At 44.6% G+C, this 26,093-nt stretch overlaps 2 protein-coding genes across 6 annotated transcripts; both read left to right on the top strand.

Moving 5' to 3' along the window:
• The first annotated feature begins 635 nt into the window (after window positions 1-635).
• LOC134287610 (uncharacterized) lies at window positions 636-7,863 on the top strand. 3 transcript variants are annotated; one of them, XM_062849744.1, is made up of 3 exons: window positions 636-897; window positions 959-1,016; window positions 1,076-7,863. In XM_062849744.1, the coding sequence occupies exon 3, from the start codon at window positions 1,484-1,486 to the stop codon at window positions 7,844-7,846; it is 6,363 nt and encodes a 2,120-aa protein (XP_062705728.1). In that variant the 5' UTR covers window positions 636-897; window positions 959-1,016; window positions 1,076-1,483; the 3' UTR covers window positions 7,847-7,863. The 3 variants fall into 3 exon arrangements, with proteins under 3 accessions (XP_062705728.1, XP_062705726.1, XP_062705727.1); XM_062849742.1 differs by having other exon boundaries at window positions 959-7,863; XM_062849743.1 differs by having other exon boundaries at window positions 636-1,016.
• Window positions 7,864-8,724: 861 nt separating this feature from the next.
• On the top strand, window positions 8,725-15,931 carry LOC134287612 (uncharacterized). 3 transcript variants are annotated; one of them, XM_062849747.1, is made up of 3 exons: window positions 8,725-15,385; window positions 15,447-15,504; window positions 15,564-15,931. In XM_062849747.1, exon 1 carries the CDS (start codon window positions 8,728-8,730, stop codon window positions 15,088-15,090), a length of 6,363 nt encoding a protein of 2,120 aa, XP_062705731.1. In that variant the 5' UTR covers window positions 8,725-8,727; the 3' UTR covers window positions 15,091-15,385; window positions 15,447-15,504; window positions 15,564-15,931. The 3 variants fall into 3 exon arrangements, with proteins under 3 accessions (XP_062705731.1, XP_062705729.1, XP_062705730.1); XM_062849745.1 differs by having other exon boundaries at window positions 15,447-15,931; XM_062849746.1 differs by having other exon boundaries at window positions 8,725-15,504.
• Window positions 15,932-26,093: the final 10,162 nt, after the last annotated feature.

Raw genomic sequence — 26,093 nt, 5'->3', positions numbered from 1 at the left:
CTTGAAGGAATTCCCGAGGAACTCCTGGAATAGCTCTTGAGGAACTCCCTTAATGGCTATTGATGAACTACTGGATGAAAAATCCCAGGAAACTTCTTGGGGAAATTCTGGTGGAATTGCCGGGGGACTCCTGAAGTTAATTGTGGAGAAATTTCCAAGAAATTCAGAGAAATCCCTAGGAAAATCCTGGAAGAATTCCCACATAAATACTGGACGAATTCTTGATGAACCCCATAAGGCTTTTGGAAGTTCCCTGAAAAACCCATGGAAGGATTTCCGAGAAATTCCTGGAGAAAATGTGTGATGTAATCATGGCGGAGTTCCTGTGGAACTACTGCAGAAATTCCTGGAAACAATCCGGAATTCCTAGAAGTATTTCTAGGGAACCCCTGGAGAGATTTCCGGAGAAGTTCTGGAAAAAAATCGCAGAGAGAACAACGAATGACATTTGTAAGTTGAACGACCGATTCCGCACAATGAAACAAAACAAACATATGCTATCAGTAGACGATGACAAATATTTAACTAAAATCGATTCAAATCATAGTCGCGGAAACACGCGTTGCATCCAATGCTAAAATGACTGAGTTTGGCAAACCATCAACTAGGTGCCGATAGTGGACAAACGTTGGTGTTAGCCAATGCGAGGCTAGCGCACCCTACAAAATTGCCATAATGATCAACCACACATCAGCGGTGAGTGCGATGAGTCTACAGCGATCGGGTGAGTGCTGATAACTGATAACGAGGTAAACAAGATCACAACAATAGCTAGAAAATCCTGCATATCTACTAATTATTATAGTTTTGTGAAATTCTTGATAATATCAATTAGTTGAGAAACAATCTAGTGTCGAAAAGTGAAACAATTACTTTGCCCAAAATTCCCGATAACTGGTAAGCTAATTGTACCTTAGAGATAGGAATTGTAATTGAAAAACCTTTCTATGTAAATTAGGTTGCCACCAGACATAGCCACAACTTTTCCAATCGTCATCATTCGTAGATCAAAACCGGTAAGAAACTTAAAGACTGTCCTCCGAAACATGAAATTATATGCGCACAATTCAAATAGATCGCCCAGAGGTTTGTGAGGCATATTCGCCGATTGAGAGGTTCCAATCTCATACCGGGAACGAAAGCATAAAACGTAAGTCCTATTAAAAATGTTATGTACATGTATAGCTATACACACTAGACAGATGCCAGAATCCTACGGCTTACCAGGGGTTCTCATAAACAAAACATACGTAGCATGCTAACTGAAATGAAATCAAATACGCAATATTTGTATATATGAATTGAACATCAGATTTGTAATTTAAAATGTATTCTAATTGCTTTCGATAGGAAAATTATATTCTCCCTTCAACTACGGATTGCGTGTTTATTCATTTCCGGAGCGGAGAATAATAATTTCGGAATAGCAGTTGGACCAAAGTCCAACATAATATAATTTTCGTTTTTGGACTAATCGAGCGAGATGCCTAGCCGCGGTGTAACCAAATCGGGTGCGAAGAGTGATAAGGGTGCGAGGCCGAAAGCAAGACCAGTGAGTGGCCATAGTGCTGGTGGTGGTGGTAATGGTGATATACCGGAAGTGATGATTATGGAGGATACAGTGGAAGAATGTATCACGTGCAAAACGTGCCAAGGACCGGATACCGAGGACATGGTGCAATGTGACCGATGTGATGGGTGGTACCATTTCTCATGTGTAGGCGTTTCGGAAGAAGTTGCTGACAAGAGCTGGAGTTGCACTAACTGCGTTACCGCGAATTGGATCCAGCGAACTAAGACAGCTTTGGAAGAAAGTGCCAGGCACGGGGACGAGAACTACGATCGAAAGTCTACGAGAAGCCAGCCAGTTGTAAACATCGCAACAAGCACCCGCGTCAATCCAGTGATTCCTCCAACGTCGATATTCCAGAAGCCAACTTCATCTGAGCAAGCTCCAGCCTACAGCGGTGGTGGCCATACAGTTGTTCCGGATGGAATGGCTGAACAAGCCAAGTTTGAACAACAGAAGCAGCAGCCATCATTGCCAGCTGGCGGTATCGATACCAGAAAAGTAGCTCCATTACAGGAAACAGAAAAAGCGCTGTCGGAGATCTCCATCTCTTCGTCGCAAAAGTCAGCAGTGCAGCGTGCAAAGTTGCAGTTGATGCGACTGGAGGAAGAGCGACAGTTTCAGCAGCAGCAAGAAGAACGTCGAAGAGCCGCGGAAGAGCGAGCAGCACAGGAGCATAGAGAGTATTTGGAGAGGAAGTATCGCCTGCTGGAAGAAGTCGTGAGCGAGAAGGGAAGTCGCAGCGAGGTTTCGAGTCGTGTCAACGATTGGGTACAAGAGGCTAGCCAAGTACATCGGACAGTCATGTCAGAGGTGGATGGTTCTAACGTGGGACATGTTCAAGCTCCTAGAAGCGGCATCGAACCGGCCCAAGCCAGCGGACAGTTCGAGCAACCTCGTATTCGATTCGAACCCAGTGCTAAAACGGGACCTTTCAATACGCAGGTCGATCAACGATCCGGCAATTGTCGTAAGATTCAGCAGTCGCACAATGAGTTTGCCAGTCACCTTAGACAGACAGAACGAGCGAGACCGATGCATTTTCCCGGCCAGCAAATCGGAATATCTTCGAGATGTCCTCAGCCAAGTTTTGTCGCAGAGCCTGCAACGTTCAATGTCAACGGAAGAGCCATATCGCAACAACCTGCGAACTCGATTCTTAGACCTCCTTTCAACTCTACTCCCTTCGATGCGCAAGTATCGGCTCCACCGGCGTGTTCTACTGGTTTCCACTCTATGAACCCTCGGAACAGTGTATGTGCTTCCCAGCAAGCATCAAACCACGGAATGTACGACGATGAGTTCCAGCTTTCGCGCTCCCAAGTGGCAGCCAGACAAGCCGTTCCACGAGATTTGCCAACGTTTGCCGGTAATCCAGAAGAATGGCCGATATTTCTGTCGATGTACAACCGTACTACTACAATGTGTGGCTTCACCGAGGAGGAGAACCTAGTTCGGCTGCAAAAGAGCCTAAAAGGCAAAGCCTATGAAGCGGTGAAGAGTCGGCTGATGTTCCCCGGAAACGTTTCAGGCGTTTTGTCGACACTGAAGATGCTGTTCGGGCAACCTGAAGTCATTATTCAGTCCCTAATTGAGAAAGTAAGCTCTCTACCGGCTATTAGGGAAGACAAGTTGGATACGCTGGTAGATTTTGCCGTACATGTGCAGAACTTCTGTGCCACCGTAGATGCGTGTGGGCTACAGGAGTATATGTACAACGTCTCGTTGCTCCACCAGTTAGTTAGCAAGCTACCATCATCGCTCAAACTCAACTGGGCGCAGCATCGTCTAACGGAACCCACGGCCAACCTGGCGACTTTCAGTAGCTGGATCTACGCTTTGGCAGAAGCGGCAAGCATCGTCACTTTCCCGCCGCCGGTGCAGTATGATAAACTCTCCCGAAATGAGACTCACGGTTCCAAAAAGGGAAATGTGTATCTCAATGCCCACTCTGAAGCCTCAGAGGAGAGTCATAATGCTTCGCCTGAAGAATACGTGGAGCCTGTGCCAGCGAAACATGTTTGTCCAATCTGTAAGAGCACTTGCAAATCCGTCGACAAGTGTGAGCGCTTCGCTGAGCTATCCAGAGAATCACGCTGGGCAGCCATCAGGGAGTTTGGCCTGTGCAGAACCTGTCTGCGGATGCACAAGGGAAATTGCAACGCCAAGCCTTGCGGTAAAAATGGATGCACCTACCGGCATCACGAGCTGCTGCATAACGATTCGAAGGAGAAGCGGAATACCGCAGCCGCCGTCGCACCCAAAAACGAAAGTAAGCCGTCTGTTCCACCTTGCCCGAATCCATCTGGATGCAACACACATCAAGTAGCTGTCAGCTCAGCGCTGTTTCGCTACCTCCCTGTCGTTTTGTACGGAAAAACGGCCGTAATAAACACGCACGCCTTCTTGGACGAGGGCTCCGAGCTTACCCTGCTTGATCAAGAGCTGGCGGATCTGCTAGAGCTGGATGGTGCCGAACGACCGCTATGCCTACGTTGGACAGGAGGAACGGAACGCTGTGAGCCGGATTCCCGAGCATACAATCTTCAAATCGCTGGAGCTAAAGAGAGAAGCAAGCGGTTCGACATCAACGACGTACGAACGGTAAAGGAGCTGAAGCTACCATCGCAAACATTGGATATGAGCAAACTTTCCCAGGAGTACTCACATCTCCGAGACCTGCCGATCGACTCCTACCAAGATGTACGGCCACGCATACTGATCGGAACCAAACACGCCCATCTTGGCCTCGTGTTGAAAAGCCGAGAGGGAGAATTCGGGCAGCCGATAGCAGTTAAGTCACGGCTGGGCTGGACCATCTGTGGAGGACAAGGCAGTAATCGTGGAGCAAATCTTCATCACTATAGCTTTCACATCTGCCCGTGTAACATCGAAGCAGACAAGGACCTACACCAAGCGATGAAGGATTACTTTTCCCTCGACAGCTTAGGAGTCATCAAACCGGACAAATTGCTGTTATCTGGCGAAGATGAACGGGCTCTCACACTACTACAGTCGCTTACGCACCGCCGGGGGGATCGATACGAATCCGGCCTACTCTGGCGATATGACGATACCCGTCTACCGGATAGTCGATCCATGGCGCTTCAACGGTTCCAATGCCTGAAGAAGCGGATGGTTAAGGAACCAGAACTGCAAACAACCTTGCAGGGAAAAATCGAAGAGTACTTAGCAAAAGGCTACATCAGGATGCTCAGCGATGAGGAAGTCACCCAGAAAGTACCGCACCGGTGGTATCTTCCAGTTTTCCCCGTAACCAATCCGAACAAACCCGGAAAAATACGGATAGTGTGGGACGCAGCGGCATGCGCCCACGGTACTTCGCTCAACTCGGCTCTTCTCAAAGGACCAGACCTACTTTGCTCCCTCTTCACAATTCTTCTCCAGTTCCGAGAACGTCGCATCGGGCTTACCGGCGATATACGTGAAATGTTTCACCAAGTGCTGATCCGTGCCGAAGACCAATTCAGCCAGTGCTTCTACTGGATGAATGAACGAGGAGAAACCGAAGTATACGCAATGCAAGTTATGACTTTTGGAGCGTGTTGTTCCCCCACCACTGCACAGTTCGTGAAGAACACCAATGCCGACTGTTTCGCATGCGATTATCCAGCAGCACACCAAGCCATTACGAAGTCCCACTATGTCGACGATATGCTGGTCAGCGTGGACACCGAGGAGCAAGCCATCCAACTGGCTAAGGATGTTAGGCACGTCCACCAACAAGGCGGATTTGAGATTCGTAACTGGATCAGTAACTCGAGGATGGTACTGGCGGCGCTGCAAGGAGTAAATACCGACGAGAAATGTCTCGACCTGTCTTCCGAATTGGCCACAGAGAAGGTTTTAGGCATGTGGTGGAATACGACCGACGACGTGTTCACTTACAAAGTGGGATGGAACCGATACGATCCGGCTTTGTTAGGAGGTGAACGCAGGCCAACGAAGCGGGAAGTTCTTCGCGTTCTAATGACAATCTTCGACCCGCTCGGTCTAATTTCACACTTTCTGTCATACCTTAAAATTCTGCTACAGCAGATCTGGCGATCCGGCGTACAGTGGGATGACGAAATCGACGACGAAGCCTACGACAAATGGCTTACTTGGTTGAAGGTGCTTCCACGCGTCGAACATGTGGAGATTCCCCGGTGCTACAACTCCGAATACCTCACAAGCGAAGCCGATGAAGTACAGCTGCACACGATGGTAGACGCTAGCGAAAACGGCACGGCCGCCGTTTGTTACCTCCGTTTTGTCCACGAGGGATCCGCCTCGTGTTCCATAGTCGCAGCCAAATGTCGAGTTGCTCCACTTAAGTTCACATCGATCCCACGACTAGAACTTGAAGCCGCGGTAGTTGGCGCCCGGCTGTCGAATACCATTCAAAAGGCGCTTAGCTTCAAGATCCACCGAAAACTGTATTGGTCGGATTCCAGAGACGTCCTCTGCTGGATCAACTCAGACCACCGGCGTTACAGCCAGTACGTGGGCCATAGAATTAGCGAAATACTGGAAACATCCGAAATGGACGAATGGCGATGGGTTCCGGGCAAGCAAAATCCTGCTGACGATGCCACGAAGTGGAGTACGCTACCAGAATTAACATCCAAAGACAGGTGGTTTAAAGGTGCAGATTTTCTCTGGCTCCCTGAAGAGGACTGGCCACAGCCTCGCAACCGGAAAGATTCGACCGAAAACGAATTACGTCCGTCGCTGCTAGTTCACCACGCTGCTTCCTCGAAACCAGTACTCCGCTCCGAAGACTTTTCATCATGGGAAAGACTACGCCGAGTAGTTGCATACGTCCACCGATTCGCCGATAATTGTCGTCACAGGTTCCGCAGATTGCCGACGGCTACAGGACCACTTACGGCCAAGCAGCTACTGACGGCTGAACACTCTCTGATTCGACTTTGTCAACAGGAATGCTACGCTGACGAGATAGCAACGCTGCAAAATTCACATCAACATCCAGAGAAAACTACGAGCCTACCGAAATCCAGCTCACTATACCAGCTGACACCATGGTTGGACTGCAATGGGATCATGCGAATGCGAGGGCGTATCGCGGCGTGCCACTATGCAACCGAGGATGCAAAATACCCCATAATACTTCCACAAAAGCATCACACCACCAGCCTGATCGTTGGATATTATCACCGGAAACATCATCACCTTAACCACGAAACAGTGATCAATGAGATCAGGCAGAAGTTTCGCATTCCACACTTGCGCGCATGTTACCAGCAAGTGCGCAAAGCTTGCCAAATGTGCAAAAATAACTTCGCAGCACCAATGCCGCCCTACATGGCTGACCTACCACCCGCCCGCCTTGAGGCCTTCTCCCGACCTTTCACCCACACCGGGATTGACTACTTCGGTCCAATCGAAGTCACCGTTGGAAGAAGAGTGGAGAAGCGATGGGGAATGCTGGCCACATGTCTGACTGTCCGAGCAATCCACATAGAGGTTGTTAATACCTTAAGCACGAGCTCCTGCATCATGGCTCTACGGAATTTCATGGCCCGTCGGGGAACCCCCCGCAAGATCTACAGCGATCGTGGTACAAACTTCGTTGGCGCCAACCGGGAGTTACTAGAAATGCACGAAGTAATAAAGCAGGACAACTTCATGCAAGAGTTTAGTAATGCAGGAATAGAATGGATCTTTAACCCTCCTCTCGCCCCTCACATGGGTGGCAGCTGGGAGCGGCTGATCCGCACCGTTAAGAACAACTTGGTGATGGTTTGTCCATCGCCACGGCCATCTGACGAAATATTGCGAAATCTGCTGACTGAAGTCGAGAGTATCGTGAATTCGCGACCACTTACCCACGTGCCAATAGATGAAGACTCGGCTCCAGCACTAACGCCGAACCACTTCTTACTTGGATCATCCAACGGATCGAAGCCTCTGACCAACCTCGATGGAAGTAGTGCAGCACTAAGGCAGAACTGGCTAACGTCGCAGATACTTGCCAATCAATACTGGAAACGCTGGGTGTCAGACTATTTGCCAGAGATAACCAGGAGATCCAAGTGGTTTCAACGACAAAATCCGATTGCTGTCGGAGATATTGCGGTCATTGCAGATCCAAAGATGCCACGCAACTGTTGGCCGAAAGGCAAGGTCATTGGGGTCAAAATCAGCTCTGATGGACAGGTTCGGTCAGCAACAGTGAGGACAGCGAGCGGCGTCTATGAACGTCCTGCGACGAAGTTGGCAATTTTGGACGTCCGGTGCGACAAAAATTAAGCCAACTACAGTTGGCTTACCCGGGGGGACTGTTAGCCAATGCGAGGCTAGCGCACCCTACAAAATTGCCATAATGATCAACCACACATCAGCGGTGAGTGCGATGAGTCTACAGCGATCGGGTGAGTGCTGATAACTGATAACGAGGTAAACAAGATCACAACAATAGCTAGAAAATCCTGCATATCTACTAATTATTATAGTTTTGTGAAATTCTTGATAATATCAATTAGTTGAGAAACAATCTAGTGTCGAAAAGTGAAACAATTACTTTGCCCAAAATTCCCGATAACTGGTAAGCTAATTGTACCTTAGAGATAGGAATTGTAATTGAAAAACCTTTCTATGTAAATTAGGTTGCCACCAGACATAGCCACAACTTTTCCAATCGTCATCATTCGTAGATCAAAACCGGTAAGAAACTTAAAGACTGTCCTCCGAAACATGAAATTATATGCGCACAATTCAAATAGATCGCCCAGAGGTTTGTGAGGCATATTCGCCGATTGAGAGGTTCCAATCTCATACCGGGAACGAAAGCATAAAACGTAAGTCCTATTAAAAATGTTATGTACATGTATAGCTATACACACTAGACAGATGCCAGAATCCTACGGCTTACCAGGGGTTCTCATAAACAAAACATACGTAGCATGCTAACTGAAATGAAATCAAATACGCAATATTTGTATATATGAATTGAACATCAGATTTGTAATTTAAAATGTATTCTAATTGCTTTCGATAGGAAAATTATATTCTCCCTTCAACTACGGATTGCGTGTTTATTCATTTCCGGAGCGGAGAATAATAATTTCGGAATAGCAGTTGGACCAAAGTCCAACATAATATAATTTTCGTTTTTGGACTAATCGAGCGAGATGCCTAGCCGCGGTGTAACCAAATCGGGTGCGAAGAGTGATAAGGGTGCGAGGCCGAAAGCAAGACCAGTGAGTGGCCATAGTGCTGGTGGTGGTGGTAATGGTGATATACCGGAAGTGATGATTATGGAGGATACAGTGGAAGAATGTATCACGTGCAAAACGTGCCAAGGACCGGATACCGAGGACATGGTGCAATGTGACCGATGTGATGGGTGGTACCATTTCTCATGTGTAGGCGTTTCGGAAGAAGTTGCTGACAAGAGCTGGAGTTGCACTAACTGCGTTACCGCGAATTGGATCCAGCGAACTAAGACAGCTTTGGAAGAAAGTGCCAGGCACGGGGACGAGAACTACGATCGAAAGTCTACGAGAAGCCAGCCAGTTGTAAACATCGCAACAAGCACCCGCGTCAATCCAGTGATTCCTCCAACGTCGATATTCCAGAAGCCAACTTCATCTGAGCAAGCTCCAGCCTACAGCGGTGGTGGCCATACAGTTGTTCCGGATGGAATGGCTGAACAAGCCAAGTTTGAACAACAGAAGCAGCAGCCATCATTGCCAGCTGGCGGTATCGATACCAGAAAAGTAGCTCCATTACAGGAAACAGAAAAAGCGCTGTCGGAGATCTCCATCTCTTCGTCGCAAAAGTCAGCAGTGCAGCGTGCAAAGTTGCAGTTGATGCGACTGGAGGAAGAGCGACAGTTTCAGCAGCAGCAAGAAGAACGTCGAAGAGCCGCGGAAGAGCGAGCAGCACAGGAGCATAGAGAGTATTTGGAGAGGAAGTATCGCCTGCTGGAAGAAGTCGTGAGCGAGAAGGGAAGTCGCAGCGAGGTTTCGAGTCGTGTCAACGATTGGGTACAAGAGGCTAGCCAAGTACATCGGACAGTCATGTCAGAGGTGGATGGTTCTAACGTGGGACATGTTCAAGCTCCTAGAAGCGGCATCGAACCGGCCCAAGCCAGCGGACAGTTCGAGCAACCTCGTATTCGATTCGAACCCAGTGCTAAAACGGGACCTTTCAATACGCAGGTCGATCAACGATCCGGCAATTGTCGTAAGATTCAGCAGTCGCACAATGAGTTTGCCAGTCACCTTAGACAGACAGAACGAGCGAGACCGATGCATTTTCCCGGCCAGCAAATCGGAATATCTTCGAGATGTCCTCAGCCAAGTTTTGTCGCAGAGCCTGCAACGTTCAATGTCAACGGAAGAGCCATATCGCAACAACCTGCGAACTCGATTCTTAGACCTCCTTTCAACTCTACTCCCTTCGATGCGCAAGTATCGGCTCCACCGGCGTGTTCTACTGGTTTCCACTCTATGAACCCTCGGAACAGTGTATGTGCTTCCCAGCAAGCATCAAACCACGGAATGTACGACGATGAGTTCCAGCTTTCGCGCTCCCAAGTGGCAGCCAGACAAGCCGTTCCACGAGATTTGCCAACGTTTGCCGGTAATCCAGAAGAATGGCCGATATTTCTGTCGATGTACAACCGTACTACTACAATGTGTGGCTTCACCGAGGAGGAGAACCTAGTTCGGCTGCAAAAGAGCCTAAAAGGCAAAGCCTATGAAGCGGTGAAGAGTCGGCTGATGTTCCCCGGAAACGTTTCAGGCGTTTTGTCGACACTGAAGATGCTGTTCGGGCAACCTGAAGTCATTATTCAGTCCCTAATTGAGAAAGTAAGCTCTCTACCGGCTATTAGGGAAGACAAGTTGGATACGCTGGTAGATTTTGCCGTACATGTGCAGAACTTCTGTGCCACCGTAGATGCGTGTGGGCTACAGGAGTATATGTACAACGTCTCGTTGCTCCACCAGTTAGTTAGCAAGCTACCATCATCGCTCAAACTCAACTGGGCGCAGCATCGTCTAACGGAACCCACGGCCAACCTGGCGACTTTCAGTAGCTGGATCTACGCTTTGGCAGAAGCGGCAAGCATCGTCACTTTCCCGCCGCCGGTGCAGTATGATAAACTCTCCCGAAATGAGACTCACGGTTCCAAAAAGGGAAATGTGTATCTCAATGCCCACTCTGAAGCCTCAGAGGAGAGTCATAATGCTTCGCCTGAAGAATACGTGGAGCCTGTGCCAGCGAAACATGTTTGTCCAATCTGTAAGAGCACTTGCAAATCCGTCGACAAGTGTGAGCGCTTCGCTGAGCTATCCAGAGAATCACGCTGGGCAGCCATCAGGGAGTTTGGCCTGTGCAGAACCTGTCTGCGGATGCACAAGGGAAATTGCAACGCCAAGCCTTGCGGTAAAAATGGATGCACCTACCGGCATCACGAGCTGCTGCATAACGATTCGAAGGAGAAGCGGAATACCGCAGCCGCCGTCGCACCCAAAAACGAAAGTAAGCCGTCTGTTCCACCTTGCCCGAATCCATCTGGATGCAACACACATCAAGTAGCTGTCAGCTCAGCGCTGTTTCGCTACCTCCCTGTCGTTTTGTACGGAAAAACGGCCGTAATAAACACGCACGCCTTCTTGGACGAGGGCTCCGAGCTTACCCTGCTTGATCAAGAGCTGGCGGATCTGCTAGAGCTGGATGGTGCCGAACGACCGCTATGCCTACGTTGGACAGGAGGAACGGAACGCTGTGAGCCGGATTCCCGAGCATACAATCTTCAAATCGCTGGAGCTAAAGAGAGAAGCAAGCGGTTCGACATCAACGACGTACGAACGGTAAAGGAGCTGAAGCTACCATCGCAAACATTGGATATGAGCAAACTTTCCCAGGAGTACTCACATCTCCGAGACCTGCCGATCGACTCCTACCAAGATGTACGGCCACGCATACTGATCGGAACCAAACACGCCCATCTTGGCCTCGTGTTGAAAAGCCGAGAGGGAGAATTCGGGCAGCCGATAGCAGTTAAGTCACGGCTGGGCTGGACCATCTGTGGAGGACAAGGCAGTAATCGTGGAGCAAATCTTCATCACTATAGCTTTCACATCTGCCCGTGTAACATCGAAGCAGACAAGGACCTACACCAAGCGATGAAGGATTACTTTTCCCTCGACAGCTTAGGAGTCATCAAACCGGACAAATTGCTGTTATCTGGCGAAGATGAACGGGCTCTCACACTACTACAGTCGCTTACGCACCGCCGGGGGGATCGATACGAATCCGGCCTACTCTGGCGATATGACGATACCCGTCTACCGGATAGTCGATCCATGGCGCTTCAACGGTTCCAATGCCTGAAGAAGCGGATGGTTAAGGAACCAGAACTGCAAACAACCTTGCAGGGAAAAATCGAAGAGTACTTAGCAAAAGGCTACATCAGGATGCTCAGCGATGAGGAAGTCACCCAGAAAGTACCGCACCGGTGGTATCTTCCAGTTTTCCCCGTAACCAATCCGAACAAACCCGGAAAAATACGGATAGTGTGGGACGCAGCGGCATGCGCCCACGGTACTTCGCTCAACTCGGCTCTTCTCAAAGGACCAGACCTACTTTGCTCCCTCTTCACAATTCTTCTCCAGTTCCGAGAACGTCGCATCGGGCTTACCGGCGATATACGTGAAATGTTTCACCAAGTGCTGATCCGTGCCGAAGACCAATTCAGCCAGTGCTTCTACTGGATGAATGAACGAGGAGAAACCGAAGTATACGCAATGCAAGTTATGACTTTTGGAGCGTGTTGTTCCCCCACCACTGCACAGTTCGTGAAGAACACCAATGCCGACTGTTTCGCATGCGATTATCCAGCAGCACACCAAGCCATTACGAAGTCCCACTATGTCGACGATATGCTGGTCAGCGTGGACACCGAGGAGCAAGCCATCCAACTGGCTAAGGATGTTAGGCACGTCCACCAACAAGGCGGATTTGAGATTCGTAACTGGATCAGTAACTCGAGGATGGTACTGGCGGCGCTGCAAGGAGTAAATACCGACGAGAAATGTCTCGACCTGTCTTCCGAATTGGCCACAGAGAAGGTTTTAGGCATGTGGTGGAATACGACCGACGACGTGTTCACTTACAAAGTGGGATGGAACCGATACGATCCGGCTTTGTTAGGAGGTGAACGCAGGCCAACGAAGCGGGAAGTTCTTCGCGTTCTAATGACAATCTTCGACCCGCTCGGTCTAATTTCACACTTTCTGTCATACCTTAAAATTCTGCTACAGCAGATCTGGCGATCCGGCGTACAGTGGGATGACGAAATCGACGACGAAGCCTACGACAAATGGCTTACTTGGTTGAAGGTGCTTCCACGCGTCGAACATGTGGAGATTCCCCGGTGCTACAACTCCGAATACCTCACAAGCGAAGCCGATGAAGTACAGCTGCACACGATGGTAGACGCTAGCGAAAACGGCACGGCCGCCGTTTGTTACCTCCGTTTTGTCCACGAGGGATCCGCCTCGTGTTCCATAGTCGCAGCCAAATGTCGAGTTGCTCCACTTAAGTTCACATCGATCCCACGACTAGAACTTGAAGCCGCGGTAGTTGGCGCCCGGCTGTCGAATACCATTCAAAAGGCGCTTAGCTTCAAGATCCACCGAAAACTGTATTGGTCGGATTCCAGAGACGTCCTCTGCTGGATCAACTCAGACCACCGGCGTTACAGCCAGTACGTGGGCCATAGAATTAGCGAAATACTGGAAACATCCGAAATGGACGAATGGCGATGGGTTCCGGGCAAGCAAAATCCTGCTGACGATGCCACGAAGTGGAGTACGCTACCAGAATTAACATCCAAAGACAGGTGGTTTAAAGGTGCAGATTTTCTCTGGCTCCCTGAAGAGGACTGGCCACAGCCTCGCAACCGGAAAGATTCGACCGAAAACGAATTACGTCCGTCGCTGCTAGTTCACCACGCTGCTTCCTCGAAACCAGTACTCCGCTCCGAAGACTTTTCATCATGGGAAAGACTACGCCGAGTAGTTGCATACGTCCACCGATTCGCCGATAATTGTCGTCACAGGTTCCGCAGATTGCCGACGGCTACAGGACCACTTACGGCCAAGCAGCTACTGACGGCTGAACACTCTCTGATTCGACTTTGTCAACAGGAATGCTACGCTGACGAGATAGCAACGCTGCAAAATTCACATCAACATCCAGAGAAAACTACGAGCCTACCGAAATCCAGCTCACTATACCAGCTGACACCATGGTTGGACTGCAATGGGATCATGCGAATGCGAGGGCGTATCGCGGCGTGCCACTATGCAACCGAGGATGCAAAATACCCCATAATACTTCCACAAAAGCATCACACCACCAGCCTGATCGTTGGATATTATCACCGGAAACATCATCACCTTAACCACGAAACAGTGATCAATGAGATCAGGCAGAAGTTTCGCATTCCACACTTGCGCGCATGTTACCAGCAAGTGCGCAAAGCTTGCCAAATGTGCAAAAATAACTTCGCAGCACCAATGCCGCCCTACATGGCTGACCTACCACCCGCCCGCCTTGAGGCCTTCTCCCGACCTTTCACCCACACCGGGATTGACTACTTCGGTCCAATCGAAGTCACCGTTGGAAGAAGAGTGGAGAAGCGATGGGGAATGCTGGCCACATGTCTGACTGTCCGAGCAATCCACATAGAGGTTGTTAATACCTTAAGCACGAGCTCCTGCATCATGGCTCTACGGAATTTCATGGCCCGTCGGGGAACCCCCCGCAAGATCTACAGCGATCGTGGTACAAACTTCGTTGGCGCCAACCGGGAGTTACTAGAAATGCACGAAGTAATAAAGCAGGACAACTTCATGCAAGAGTTTAGTAATGCAGGAATAGAATGGATCTTTAACCCTCCTCTCGCCCCTCACATGGGTGGCAGCTGGGAGCGGCTGATCCGCACCGTTAAGAACAACTTGGTGATGGTTTGTCCATCGCCACGGCCATCTGACGAAATATTGCGAAATCTGCTGACTGAAGTCGAGAGTATCGTGAATTCGCGACCACTTACCCACGTGCCAATAGATGAAGACTCGGCTCCAGCACTAACGCCGAACCACTTCTTACTTGGATCATCCAACGGATCGAAGCCTCTGACCAACCTCGATGGAAGTAGTGCAGCACTAAGGCAGAACTGGCTAACGTCGCAGATACTTGCCAATCAATACTGGAAACGCTGGGTGTCAGACTATTTGCCAGAGATAACCAGGAGATCCAAGTGGTTTCAACGACAAAATCCGATTGCTGTCGGAGATATTGCGGTCATTGCAGATCCAAAGATGCCACGCAACTGTTGGCCGAAAGGCAAGGTCATTGGGGTCAAAATCAGCTCTGATGGACAGGTTCGGTCAGCAACAGTGAGGACAGCGAGCGGCGTCTATGAACGTCCTGCGACGAAGTTGGCAATTTTGGACGTCCGGTGCGACAAAAATTAAGCCAACTACAGTTGGCTTACCCGGGGGGACTGTTAGCCAATGCGAGGCTAGCGCACCCTACAAAATTGCCATAATGATCAACCACACATCAGCGGTGAGTGCGATGAGTCTACAGCGATCGGGTGAGTGCTGATAACTGATAACGAGGTAAACAAGATCACAACAATAGCTAGAAAATCCTGCATATCTACTAATTATTATAGTTTTGTGAAATTCTTGATAATATCAATTAGTTGAGAAACAATCTAGTGTCGAAAAGTGAAACAATTACTTTGCCCAAAATTCCCGATAACTGGTAAGCTAATTGTACCTTAGAGATAGGAATTGTAATTGAAAAACCTTTCTATGTAAATTAGGTTGCCACCAGACATAGCCACAACTTTTCCAATCGTCATCATTCGTAGATCAAAACCGGTAAGAAACTTAAAGACTGTCCTCCGAAACATGAAATTATATGCGCACAATTCAAATAGATCGCCCAGAGGTTTGTGAGGCATATTCGCCGATTGAGAGGTTCCAATCTCATACCGGGAACGAAAGCATAAAACGTAAGTCCTATTAAAAATGTTATGTACATGTATAGCTATACACACTAGACAGATGCCAGAATCCTACGGCTTACCAGGGGTTCTCATAAACAAAACATACGTAGCATGCTAACTGAAATGAAATCAAATACGCAATATTTGTATATATGAATTGAACATCAGATTTGTAATTTAAAATGTATTCTAATTGCTTTCGATAGGAAAATTATATTCTCCCTTCAACTACGGATTGCGTGTTTATTCATTTCCGGAGCGGAGAATAATAATTTCGGAATAGCAGTTGGACCAAAGTCCAACAGTTGGTCAACTATCATATTTTTAAAAAGACCGTTAAATCTGTGTACGATGGGAAATATCAGAGTGTTACATCTGTTTGTTTGCAGTGTTCGCCTGGTGATACAATTTTTCACTCACTTCTCAAAGCCTTTACCGAGTACTTTTGATCTGCTTTTTCATCTTCTATTTTTTTCTTGTTTCTAATTTTTCTTCTTCTCTTTGTTTTTATTTTTAGTGAAGAAAAAACTCGATTTTCTTTTTTTTTTCTTCTTTTTTTACCTAATCTTCTTTCTGGCTTACTGGCCTTCTTCTCTTTAACTTATGTATACTAAATTCTGTTTTTTTACGCGATTTTGGTCATTTGCGGAAAGCCAAATCGTGTAAAAAAAATCCTCTGGATAATTTTGCGCGATTCCTCGAAGTTACGCGAACTTTTTTACACGAACTTTTTTTTTGCGCGGATGTATCCATCGCGTAAAAACAGAATTGAGTGTAGTGCTTACCATTGCATGAATTTGTATACAGACAGCGCTTCTTCATGATTCCAAACAAAAAATTCTCCCAAGAGTTTTAGCCAAAAGTTGCTTTTTAAATAACGCCAAAAGTGAGCTTGAAATTTTGCATATTCTTTCTGAATTTCGATACAAGCTATTAAATAAAAATAGATAAAACCCTAACTTCGTCCCTGTCCATCTCTTTCATAATTCACCTTCACCGCATGTTAATCTCTAACAACATACCGACCAAGCTTAGTGAGTGAATTTCAAAATCTCAACATTTGAACGGCCAACCCGCCCCAAACTGCACAGATAGGGGCTGTCCATAAACCACGTGGTCATTTTTTTGGGACTTTTCAACCCCCCCCCCCCCCCCCGCGTGGTCATTTGTCCATACAAAAATTTTTATTTGTCCATACAAAATGGTCATTGGCCGAACCCCCCCCCCCCCCCTAATGACCACGTGGTTTATGGACAGCCCCATACCCTCAGGTTCGTTGCTCGGGAAAATCGTTCCTGCGCTTAACTGACTCCAGCGCAGTCGCCCAGCACCCGTGCGGTTCCTCAAAAAGGATGAGACGAACGAGATAACATTTTCGGATCATCATAATATATGCATGCATGCATGCATGCTTGCTAGGCCAACATGCCGAGGTGTAGGGTAACCGGAGTAAACGAAACATAAGTCGGGTCCGGGAGAGAGAAAAAAGCCGTCTTATTAGCTTGTGGCTAAACTGATTAACATATAATAAACGTGTGGTACCGAAAACGTGGCTGGTGCTCCCGAGCGCTGGAATGTCTGGTGGCCGCGGTAGGGTGCCGTTTTCGCCTCCGATACATAGATAATGTGATACTCTTTATGCAACGTGTTGCAGGAGTCAGTGCGCAGCGAGCAGTTTTGCTGCTCCTCGAATAAAAATATATTTTGCAGGTGATCACCGCGCCCCGGTTGCACTGCACCATATTGTCGGCACCGGGTCCAAGGAACGAGACTACGGGCGAGAAGTGCTTTGTCGTGAAATTGCATAATTTATGGCAATCGGATAGGGCCAAAAGATGGCGGGGCTATGTAATTTTCAATTATAGGGTTCAGTTTTGTGGTAATATTTTATATGCAAATTTAGAAGTTGCACAGCTTCATACCCGAGAGCTCGGCTCTGATGCTTGAAATACTTTTCGTTATTAATTGCCCATCATCGCGAGGAATGACGCCCGTGGGAAGAAAGGTGCTGTGTTGTTCCGTATCGTATGAGCAGTTTCTCCATTGGAAATTGCTCAAGGGTGACATATTTTCTTGCAGAGAATGCGATTCTTATCAGATTAATTGGGTTAGTTCGTTCTTTTTGGAGATATTCGAAAATGTTAATTTCAAAATGCGTGCGTCGGCAGTTTGACGTTATTTTGCAGAGAAATTTGAGAAAAGCCTCTTGTGTAACATATTTTCATTGGAAAGCAAGCAACGTCCTGAAACAGTAGTGTAAACATCTGCTCCTTGTTGGACGTTCTGCAAATGCAACTCGTGCATCATCTTACTCAAAAACCAGCACTTGCTGACCAAACACGGGTAATCTACGTTTACCCGCATAAGCCTCTAGCTATTTTGGAGGTTTCGTGGTTGCTCTCATTTTCACTGAAGCTCATCCAACCTAGCAAAACGTCCAACCAGAGGACGACCTGCATTTTCATTTTTTTTTTCCATGGAGGAACGAGTATAGTGTGACATGATTATGATGTGCACTACATGTTTCGAGCGTTATAAAATATTTACACAAAAATCTGTTCCTAACATACGTCGTCCGCCGCCGCTGGCCGTTGACCAGCCAACCAGCGTGTGTGTCCGTTCAACGTTCTCAAATCCAGGCGGGCCAGCAACTGACAGGAACTATTCAGCTCGGAGCCCACCGAGAAGGTGTGAACAGATTTTCTAGCTGGTTTGTCGTTATTTTTTGTTGGTACCTACCCGTCAAAAAGACATGCGATTTGAACAACGTGAAAAATGTTCACGTAATTTCCGCGTCTATTTAGATGAGTGTTGCCGACCGAGTTGATCGACAAAAAAAATCCGGAACATGGACATTGGAGTATACGTTTCTAGCAGCAAACATGTCGTGGAAAAAAATGACGACGGCAAATCCACTTTGTGTTGAAATTATAATGGACAGACAACGTGTTTTGATGTTGTGTTTTCTCTTGGATGCATTGTGATTGTCGACGCATATTTCACAGATCGTTGTTGAACATTAAATGTTTTAGATGATTCCAGGAAAGAAAAAAATGTTTTAGGTGCGATTATTGAAATATTCTTGAAATTTTAAACTTTCAAGAATATGAAATTGGGGATTTTTTTTATTACCATACAAATTAGGCCGAAGGGTCTTACATTTTCATGAAACTTTTTCCACGGGGAGGGCTCATGATTATATGAACAAAAAAAAGTGAGAAAATTCAGGGTTGCCTATTTTCTCGTAAAACTCAGGTGTTTTTTTTTTTATTTACCCCAGACATTACTTACTTTGAAAAATCATAACTCCAGATCGTAGCATCTTAGAAAAAAAGGTTTTTTTTTTATAAAATGAAAGCAAATTTTCTCAGAAATCCAAAAAAAATGAACTTGAAAAAGTTTTCCACAAAATTTTCCACAGTTGAGAAAATTTGTAAAGAAAAGCTGGAAAAACTATGCCCAAATTCGCGGAAAATTTTCAAACAATATTTTTGAGATGGTACTTTTTTCTTTCCTGAGTTATGGCCAATTCTGTGAAGAATTACCATATGGTTATTTTTCACAAAATTGGCCATAACTCAAAAACGAAAAAAAAAGTGCATTCCAAAAAAAATCAGCTTTAATCGTTGAAATTTTAAGACCAATTTTGTTGGAAAATGTCTAAATGTGCCATGCAGTATGACCCAAAAAAATGCGACAGTTTTCACAGTCATCGTTCCCCTACTTCAAACTGATTAACCTTGCATGTATCTATTGGATAGTATAGTAGAGCCTCTAATATGATAATCGCAAAGGAACATAGACTGATTTCATACACATACCTTTGGAAATATAACGTTGAACATATGGATGTCGAAATCGTCCACGCACCAGAGGCCATTTTTTAAGGATAAAATTTTCTTTCAATTGCTTTCAATCACATTCAATCAAATTTTATTTTCAAAATACTACTTTTATGGCTGGATAAGGTCTTCAGGAGTTCGTTGGTTCGTCGGACAAGAACGAAAAAATATTAATTTTTAAATTAAGAAACATTTCCGAAAATTGAATTATTCGACAAATGATAATTTTTAGAAAATATTATGTTTTAAGTATGAAATTGTTTTTAAGTGCTTGGTATTTGTACCGATCATAAAGGTAGGTTAACTTAACACTGTTTGAACAGTTTTCAAAACAATTTTTTGTGGATGAAGGCATATACATCGACAGAAAATTGTTTTGAAAACTGTTCAAACAGTGTTAAGTTTTTTATTAATTTATCTTAAATACGGTTTTTAATATGTAGCACCTTTTTTAATTCTTGTTTCCTAAACATTTGAAATTATTTTCAAAATATTTTTCAAACATGGGTATTAAAGAGTACTTATTTCTTCATGGTTTAACGTGCTTAAAAATTGTTATCTTAGTTCATTTTGTTCTGAAAATTAGAGGAAAACTTGATTTTATTTAGAAATTGTTAACAATTATAAGGTATTCCATATACGTAACCAATGAATATTTTGACAAAAATTTTAGAGATCCTGTATGACAATGACCTCCTTATTGTATCCTAATCCATAAAAGTTTAATTCGTCAGAATTATTTCATTAAAAATCATCAAATATCGCAAAAAATGGAATGTCACATTTTTTATGGTCCATACTGTATAAGGCTTTCCTTTGAAAAATCATAACTCAAAAACGAAGCATCTTAGAATCAAAGTGTTTTTTTTTTAAATAAAAGCAAATATTCTCAGAAATCCAAAAAAAATATGATCTGGAAAACAATTTTGCACAAAATGTTCACAGTTGAGAAAATTTGTAAAGAAAGGCTGAAAAAACTATGCCCAAACTCGCGGAAAATTTTCAAAAAAAAATTTTGAGAAGGTACATTTTTCTTTCCTGTTATGGCCAATTTTGTGAAAAATGACCATGTATGTATAAATTATATGGTTATTTTTCACAAAATTGGCCATAACTCAAAAAGGAAAAAAATGGTGCATTCCAAAAAAACAACATTTAAAGCATATTATCTTCTCAAATTTTTTTTTTATTTTTCGCGAGTTCGGGCATAGTTTTTTCGGCTTTTCTGTATGAATGTTCTCAACGGTGGAAAATGTTGTGGAAAACTTTTTCCACTTCATTTTTTTGGGCTCCTGAGAAAATTTGCTTTCATTTCCATTGAAAAAAAAAAAACTATACTATACGATGCTTCGTTCTTGACATGATTTTAAAAAAAAACCTTATATGGCACATTTTGACATTTTTCAACAAAATTAGCCATAACTCAAAAACGAAAAAATAGTGCATTCCAAAAATTTCAGCGTTTAAAGCATATGAAATAACCTTCTCAAAAGTATTTTTTTGACAATTTTCCACGGGTTTGAGCATATTTTTCTAGTTTTTTTTCCTCCCCTGTTGGGGAATTTAAGCCACTGCGTCCAATAAGCTGAACTTTTGTGGCATGTCCCGTTTTGATATTCGCATCTAGCCAGCTAATTACCATGTGTCAAGTAATCAGCTTCTGCCACGACGCGTCGTCTCCCAGTCAGGTGCAATGGAATTAATAAACCCCAAGACCTTCCCAGGTTCTGCAGACCAGATCTCACTGGGTTGCAAGCAATCACTATTTAGAAATCTTTGCCTGCAAAGCAGATGTTCCGAGGTTTCACGTTCCGTTACATAAACGACAGATATCACTCTGAATCTGGCCAATATTTTTCAAGTGATACCTGCTCGGGCAGTGTCCAGTTATTAGGCCAGTGTATGTACATAGAGCTCTCTTGTTGAGCTCTAAGAGCTTTTTGGTTTTATAAGCATTTGGTGTTATAAATCGTTTTGACTGATTGCAATTTTTGACATCCATCCAATTGGATATCACCCTCTGCTCAGCCCAGCATTTCAGATCCATTTTAATTGTACAGTTTGATATTCCGCTGAATGGTTCTGGACCAACAAATTTTAAATTGGAACCACTTTTAGCAAGCTTGTCTGCCATTTCATTCCCTTCAATGCCACAGTGACCTGGAACCCAGTAAAAGTTTACTGAATTCCCTTGGCACAACCTGCGCAGTGAAAGAATGCATTCCCAGACAAGCTTTGAAGTACATTTGTAAGCGCACAATGCTTTTAGTGCAGCTTGACTATCTGAGAAAATACAAATATTTGCATATCTGTATTTTCTCTCAAGGCAGATATTTGCGCATTTCAAAATAGCAAGAATCTCTGCTTGAAACACCGTACACACTTAGAAAAAATGACGGATTACGGTAAAATTTTACCGTAATCTCAACAGCTGAACGTACGGTAAAAAGTTCGGTGATTTTTCAAACCACCGAACGTACTGCGAATCTCAGGAAAATGCATCTGTCAAAATTACCGGAACGTTCGGTACTTTTTACAAATTTACCGTAATAATCGCAGAACGTTCGGTATGTTTGTTTACAAATGAATTCTCAATATCACTGAACGTACGGTAAATTTTACAAACTTACGGCGATTTTATGCGATCACAAAAAAACAATATTTTCCTAAGAAACGTCGATGATGGGATTGAATACATGACCTTCTGATCAGAAACCACACTTGCTGCCACTGTACAAGAGAGTCTTGCTTGGAGATGATGCGCAAATTGTAATAGAACTGATGTTCGAAGCTGCCGGCAAGGCTGTCAAACGCATTTTACAGTAGTACGGTAAAATAGTCCCATCACCGACCTGTTCGGTAAAATATTCACAGGTCTCCTGTAAATTTGTCTGATTTCACCGGTTCTTCGGTGATTTCTTAGATTTCACCGATTTTCTCCTGCAATTTCATTGATTTCGCCGTAATACTGTAGTTTGCTTGTTTACAGACCAGTTTCGGTGATTTTTTTCACCGAATACTGTAATTTTTTCTAAGTGTGTATGGTGGGACAACTGCTGTTAAAGGAATTGATGATACTTTCATTTACTCTTTGAGAAAATGATTCCAACTTTTGGGTTGAATCGATAGTTTCCCCCATTGTAAATGAATGCGAATTCAACAATTCTACATATTGATCCCAGTTTGTCTTCCTGGGATTTCTAAATGCAGTTCTAGAATAATCTCCACCGCTCCAATTGAAGATTATGTGTTTATGATCAGATAGAGAAATCTCATCTGACACGTGCCAGTTTGTGATCTTATCAAAGATTGCAGCGTTGCACAGTGTTAGATCCAAGACCTCTTGTCTGATTGCATTTAAGAAAGTAGGTTTATCACCATTATTACAAATGTCTATATTGTTCGAAGACAGATACTCTAATAGTGACTCACCTCGACTGTTAATATCCGTACTACCCCAAACCGTGTGATGCGCATTGGCGTCACAGCCAATGATGAACGATTTGTTGTTTTCTTTACAGAATTGAACAAATGATGCGATCTCAGGAGGAGGTACCTCAGGAACATCACCAGGAAAGTAAGCTGAAGCCACAGCGATCTCAGTTTTACCCCTAGTGGTTGGTACCTCTACCATGACCGCAAAAATGTCCCTTCTGATAAACTCTGTAATAGGATAACATTTTAACGTTTTACGTACTAGGACAGCAGTTCTGGGAGAATCTTGTTGCTCATCATAAAATAGTTTACTATTTTGTGTCAGAACACCAAGAATCTTTCGTTTATTGGACCATGGCTCTTGAATAAGCGCCACTTCCAGTCCCTCTTTTTTAAACTTTCGACTCAACACAGCAGAAGCACCTTTTGCGTGATGAAGGTTTACCTGTACAAACTTGATTCCAGTCATGAAAATATACATTTACCCACTTTTGTTAAGCCTCGGAATTGAGGCTTAAGAAAAGTAGCCGATTATCCCGGAGACAAATTAGGTCCACTGCGTCATTGCTCCGTTTAACACAGTAAGGGCAAAAATACTGTGGAGGGTGCCCTGGTACTCCACAGGCACCGTTAGCGGCTAGGTTTTTATTAGACTCCCCTAACCATTCATTCCTAGGCACGGTACGCATTAAGCCGCTTGACACCATGAATTAGGGGTCACCTGTTAGTGGACTCTTACCACCGGAACAGACGGTCCGTAGTGTTATTCTTAGCCAGTTGAAGGAACTGCTACCGACACTACACGGCTATCTAGGCTGATCGGGAATAGAAATTAATATTGATGATCAACTTCTTTCGAGCCCGAACAGCCTGCAGCTTTTCTTTAAGAATTTTCTCAAATTTTGTGGAAAACTTTTTCCAGTTCATATGTCTTTTTGGATTTTTGAGAACTGAATTTCTCTGCTGGTGCCATTGCCGGCGATCACCAGTAAGCCTAAGTACACGAATTCTTCAACCGCCCCGATTTCATCACCGTCGATAGAAATTCGGGTGGCGGTGCCAAAGCTCATTTATTTTTACTGATTCGTACGCTACTTTAAAATCAATGAACAGATGGTGGGTATTCCCGAAATTTATGGAAAATTAATGTGTCATAGACAAAGTACATGATAGAAAAGGGCTCCAGGGAAGAACGGCGCGGTGGTTCTTCCCTGCAGCCCTTTTCCATCATGTACTTTGTCTATGACACATTAATTTTCCATAAATTTCGGGAATACCCACCATCTGTTCATTGATTTTAAAGTAGCGTACGAATCAGTAAAAATAAATGAGCTTTGGCGGATAATGTCAGAACATGATTTTCCAGTGAAACTAATTAGGCTAATACGCGTAACACTCGATGGATCAAAATCAAGTACTCGGTTCGCTGACGAAGTATCTACCTCGTTTGTGACCTTGGATGGATTGAAACAGAGCGATGCTCTTTCAAGTTTGCTTTTACGCATCGCACTCGAAGGAGCAATTGGGAGGTCTGGCGTACAGAGGAGTGGCACTATCATTCGCACATGCTCCTTGGTTTTGCGGACGATATTGATTTCACTGGTATCGATCGTACGGCAGTGGAGGAAGCTTATGCTCCTCTGAAGAGATAGACAGCGAAGAAAGGCTTGATGATTAACTCTACCAGGACGAAGTACATGATAGAGGTTAGAGACAGAGGCAGGCCTAGTGATGTAGGGTGCTGAGGTAGTGTTTGATTAGGATGTGTTGTTGATGGGGAAGATTTTTTCAGTTTAGAACACTTGTGACATGTGACAATGACGTTTACCGTGAAGTGAAAAGGCGTATTGTAGCTGCGAATAGGGCCTTTTACGGATTGCGTAGCCAGCTTAGGTCCCGTAACTACCAAACGCCAAAAAAAGCGTTCTATATAAGGCGCTGATTCTTCCGGTTGCCCTCTACGGTTACGAGGCGTGAACGTTAAAGCTGATAGACCGAAAAGCTCTCGGAGTTTTCGAGCGCAAAGTACTGCGGACTATTCTCGGTGGGAAACAAGAAAATGGAGTGTGGGGCAGACGCATGAATCACGAATTGTAGCAAGAGTACAAAGATGCGAATACTGTTAAACGTATAATATACGGCAGACTGTTAAACGTATAATATACGGCAGATTTCAGTAGGCAATATTCAGTAGGGAACCAGGTAGAGGTCGGCGAATGCGTGGGCAGCAGTGAACGTACTGGCTGCTCGTGATTTAAGAAGATCTACGATCTCTACACGTTCGGGGAAACTGGAGGAACGTCGCCCAAGACCGACGGAGATGGTACTCTAGTATACGCTCGGCGGTGGAGTAAGGAGTAAAATAACTTTGTAGCCAACAAGATATCAAGGTGAGGTACTTAACACGATTTTCTGTTACTTATAGTTGTTGCACAGGATCATCATCATTCAAAGGAGTTGTTTCAAAAATCAGTTACGCCGTTTTAAAAAAAAATTAGTCCGATATAAAAAACAAAACGTGATAAAATACACAGATAAAAATAATGTAACACGTAATTTAAATTCACAGTGGCCGGAGACCGAACAAAACCACAAAAATCGACTTCAATTTTCCATTTTTTCTAATTTTTCGTCCACTATTAGATACTTTAAATAAGAAAACCCCAAATTTTCAGGTCATTTAGTAAAAAAAATGATTCTTGTAGATTTTTTCAAAGTTGAAGTTTTGTGTGGTACTAGTGTTTATTATCTTTATTTTATGAGCTTTCTTTATAAGCTCGTAGTAAAACTTAGGAAGATTTGGACAATGTTGCAATATTGTTGGTATTTTTGGGTATGAATAACCATTACATTTCAGGATTTGTTTGGAATCCAATTACAAAATTATATTTTGCAAATATTTTGACTTTTATGAAATTTTGGAGAAAAACTTTGTATTAAAACGATCCAGTACTTGTTTAGGAAACATCAGAAAAAGGCGCCGTATCCCAGATCTGACGTGCAATTTGTCTTGTTTTTGTCTGTATAGGTCAATTTTTGCGCATTTTTGCGCTAAGAGCGGATTTTTTTTCTATCTGGTCACAATGGAGCCGAATGGTTGTGGAGGAAGTGATATTGCTTGAAGTTTATATTTTATCTTATATAATCCAAATTGACTTCAGGATACTAATGATTTAGTCTAATC

This window comes from Aedes albopictus, chromosome 2 (genome assembly GCF_035046485.1).
Source record: "Aedes albopictus strain Foshan chromosome 2, AalbF5, whole genome shotgun sequence".
Classification (NCBI taxonomy): Eukaryota; Metazoa; Arthropoda; class Insecta; order Diptera; family Culicidae; genus Aedes; species Aedes albopictus.
Note: the sequence above shows the minus strand (reverse complement) of the source record. Positions and strands in the feature narration are given on the sequence as shown.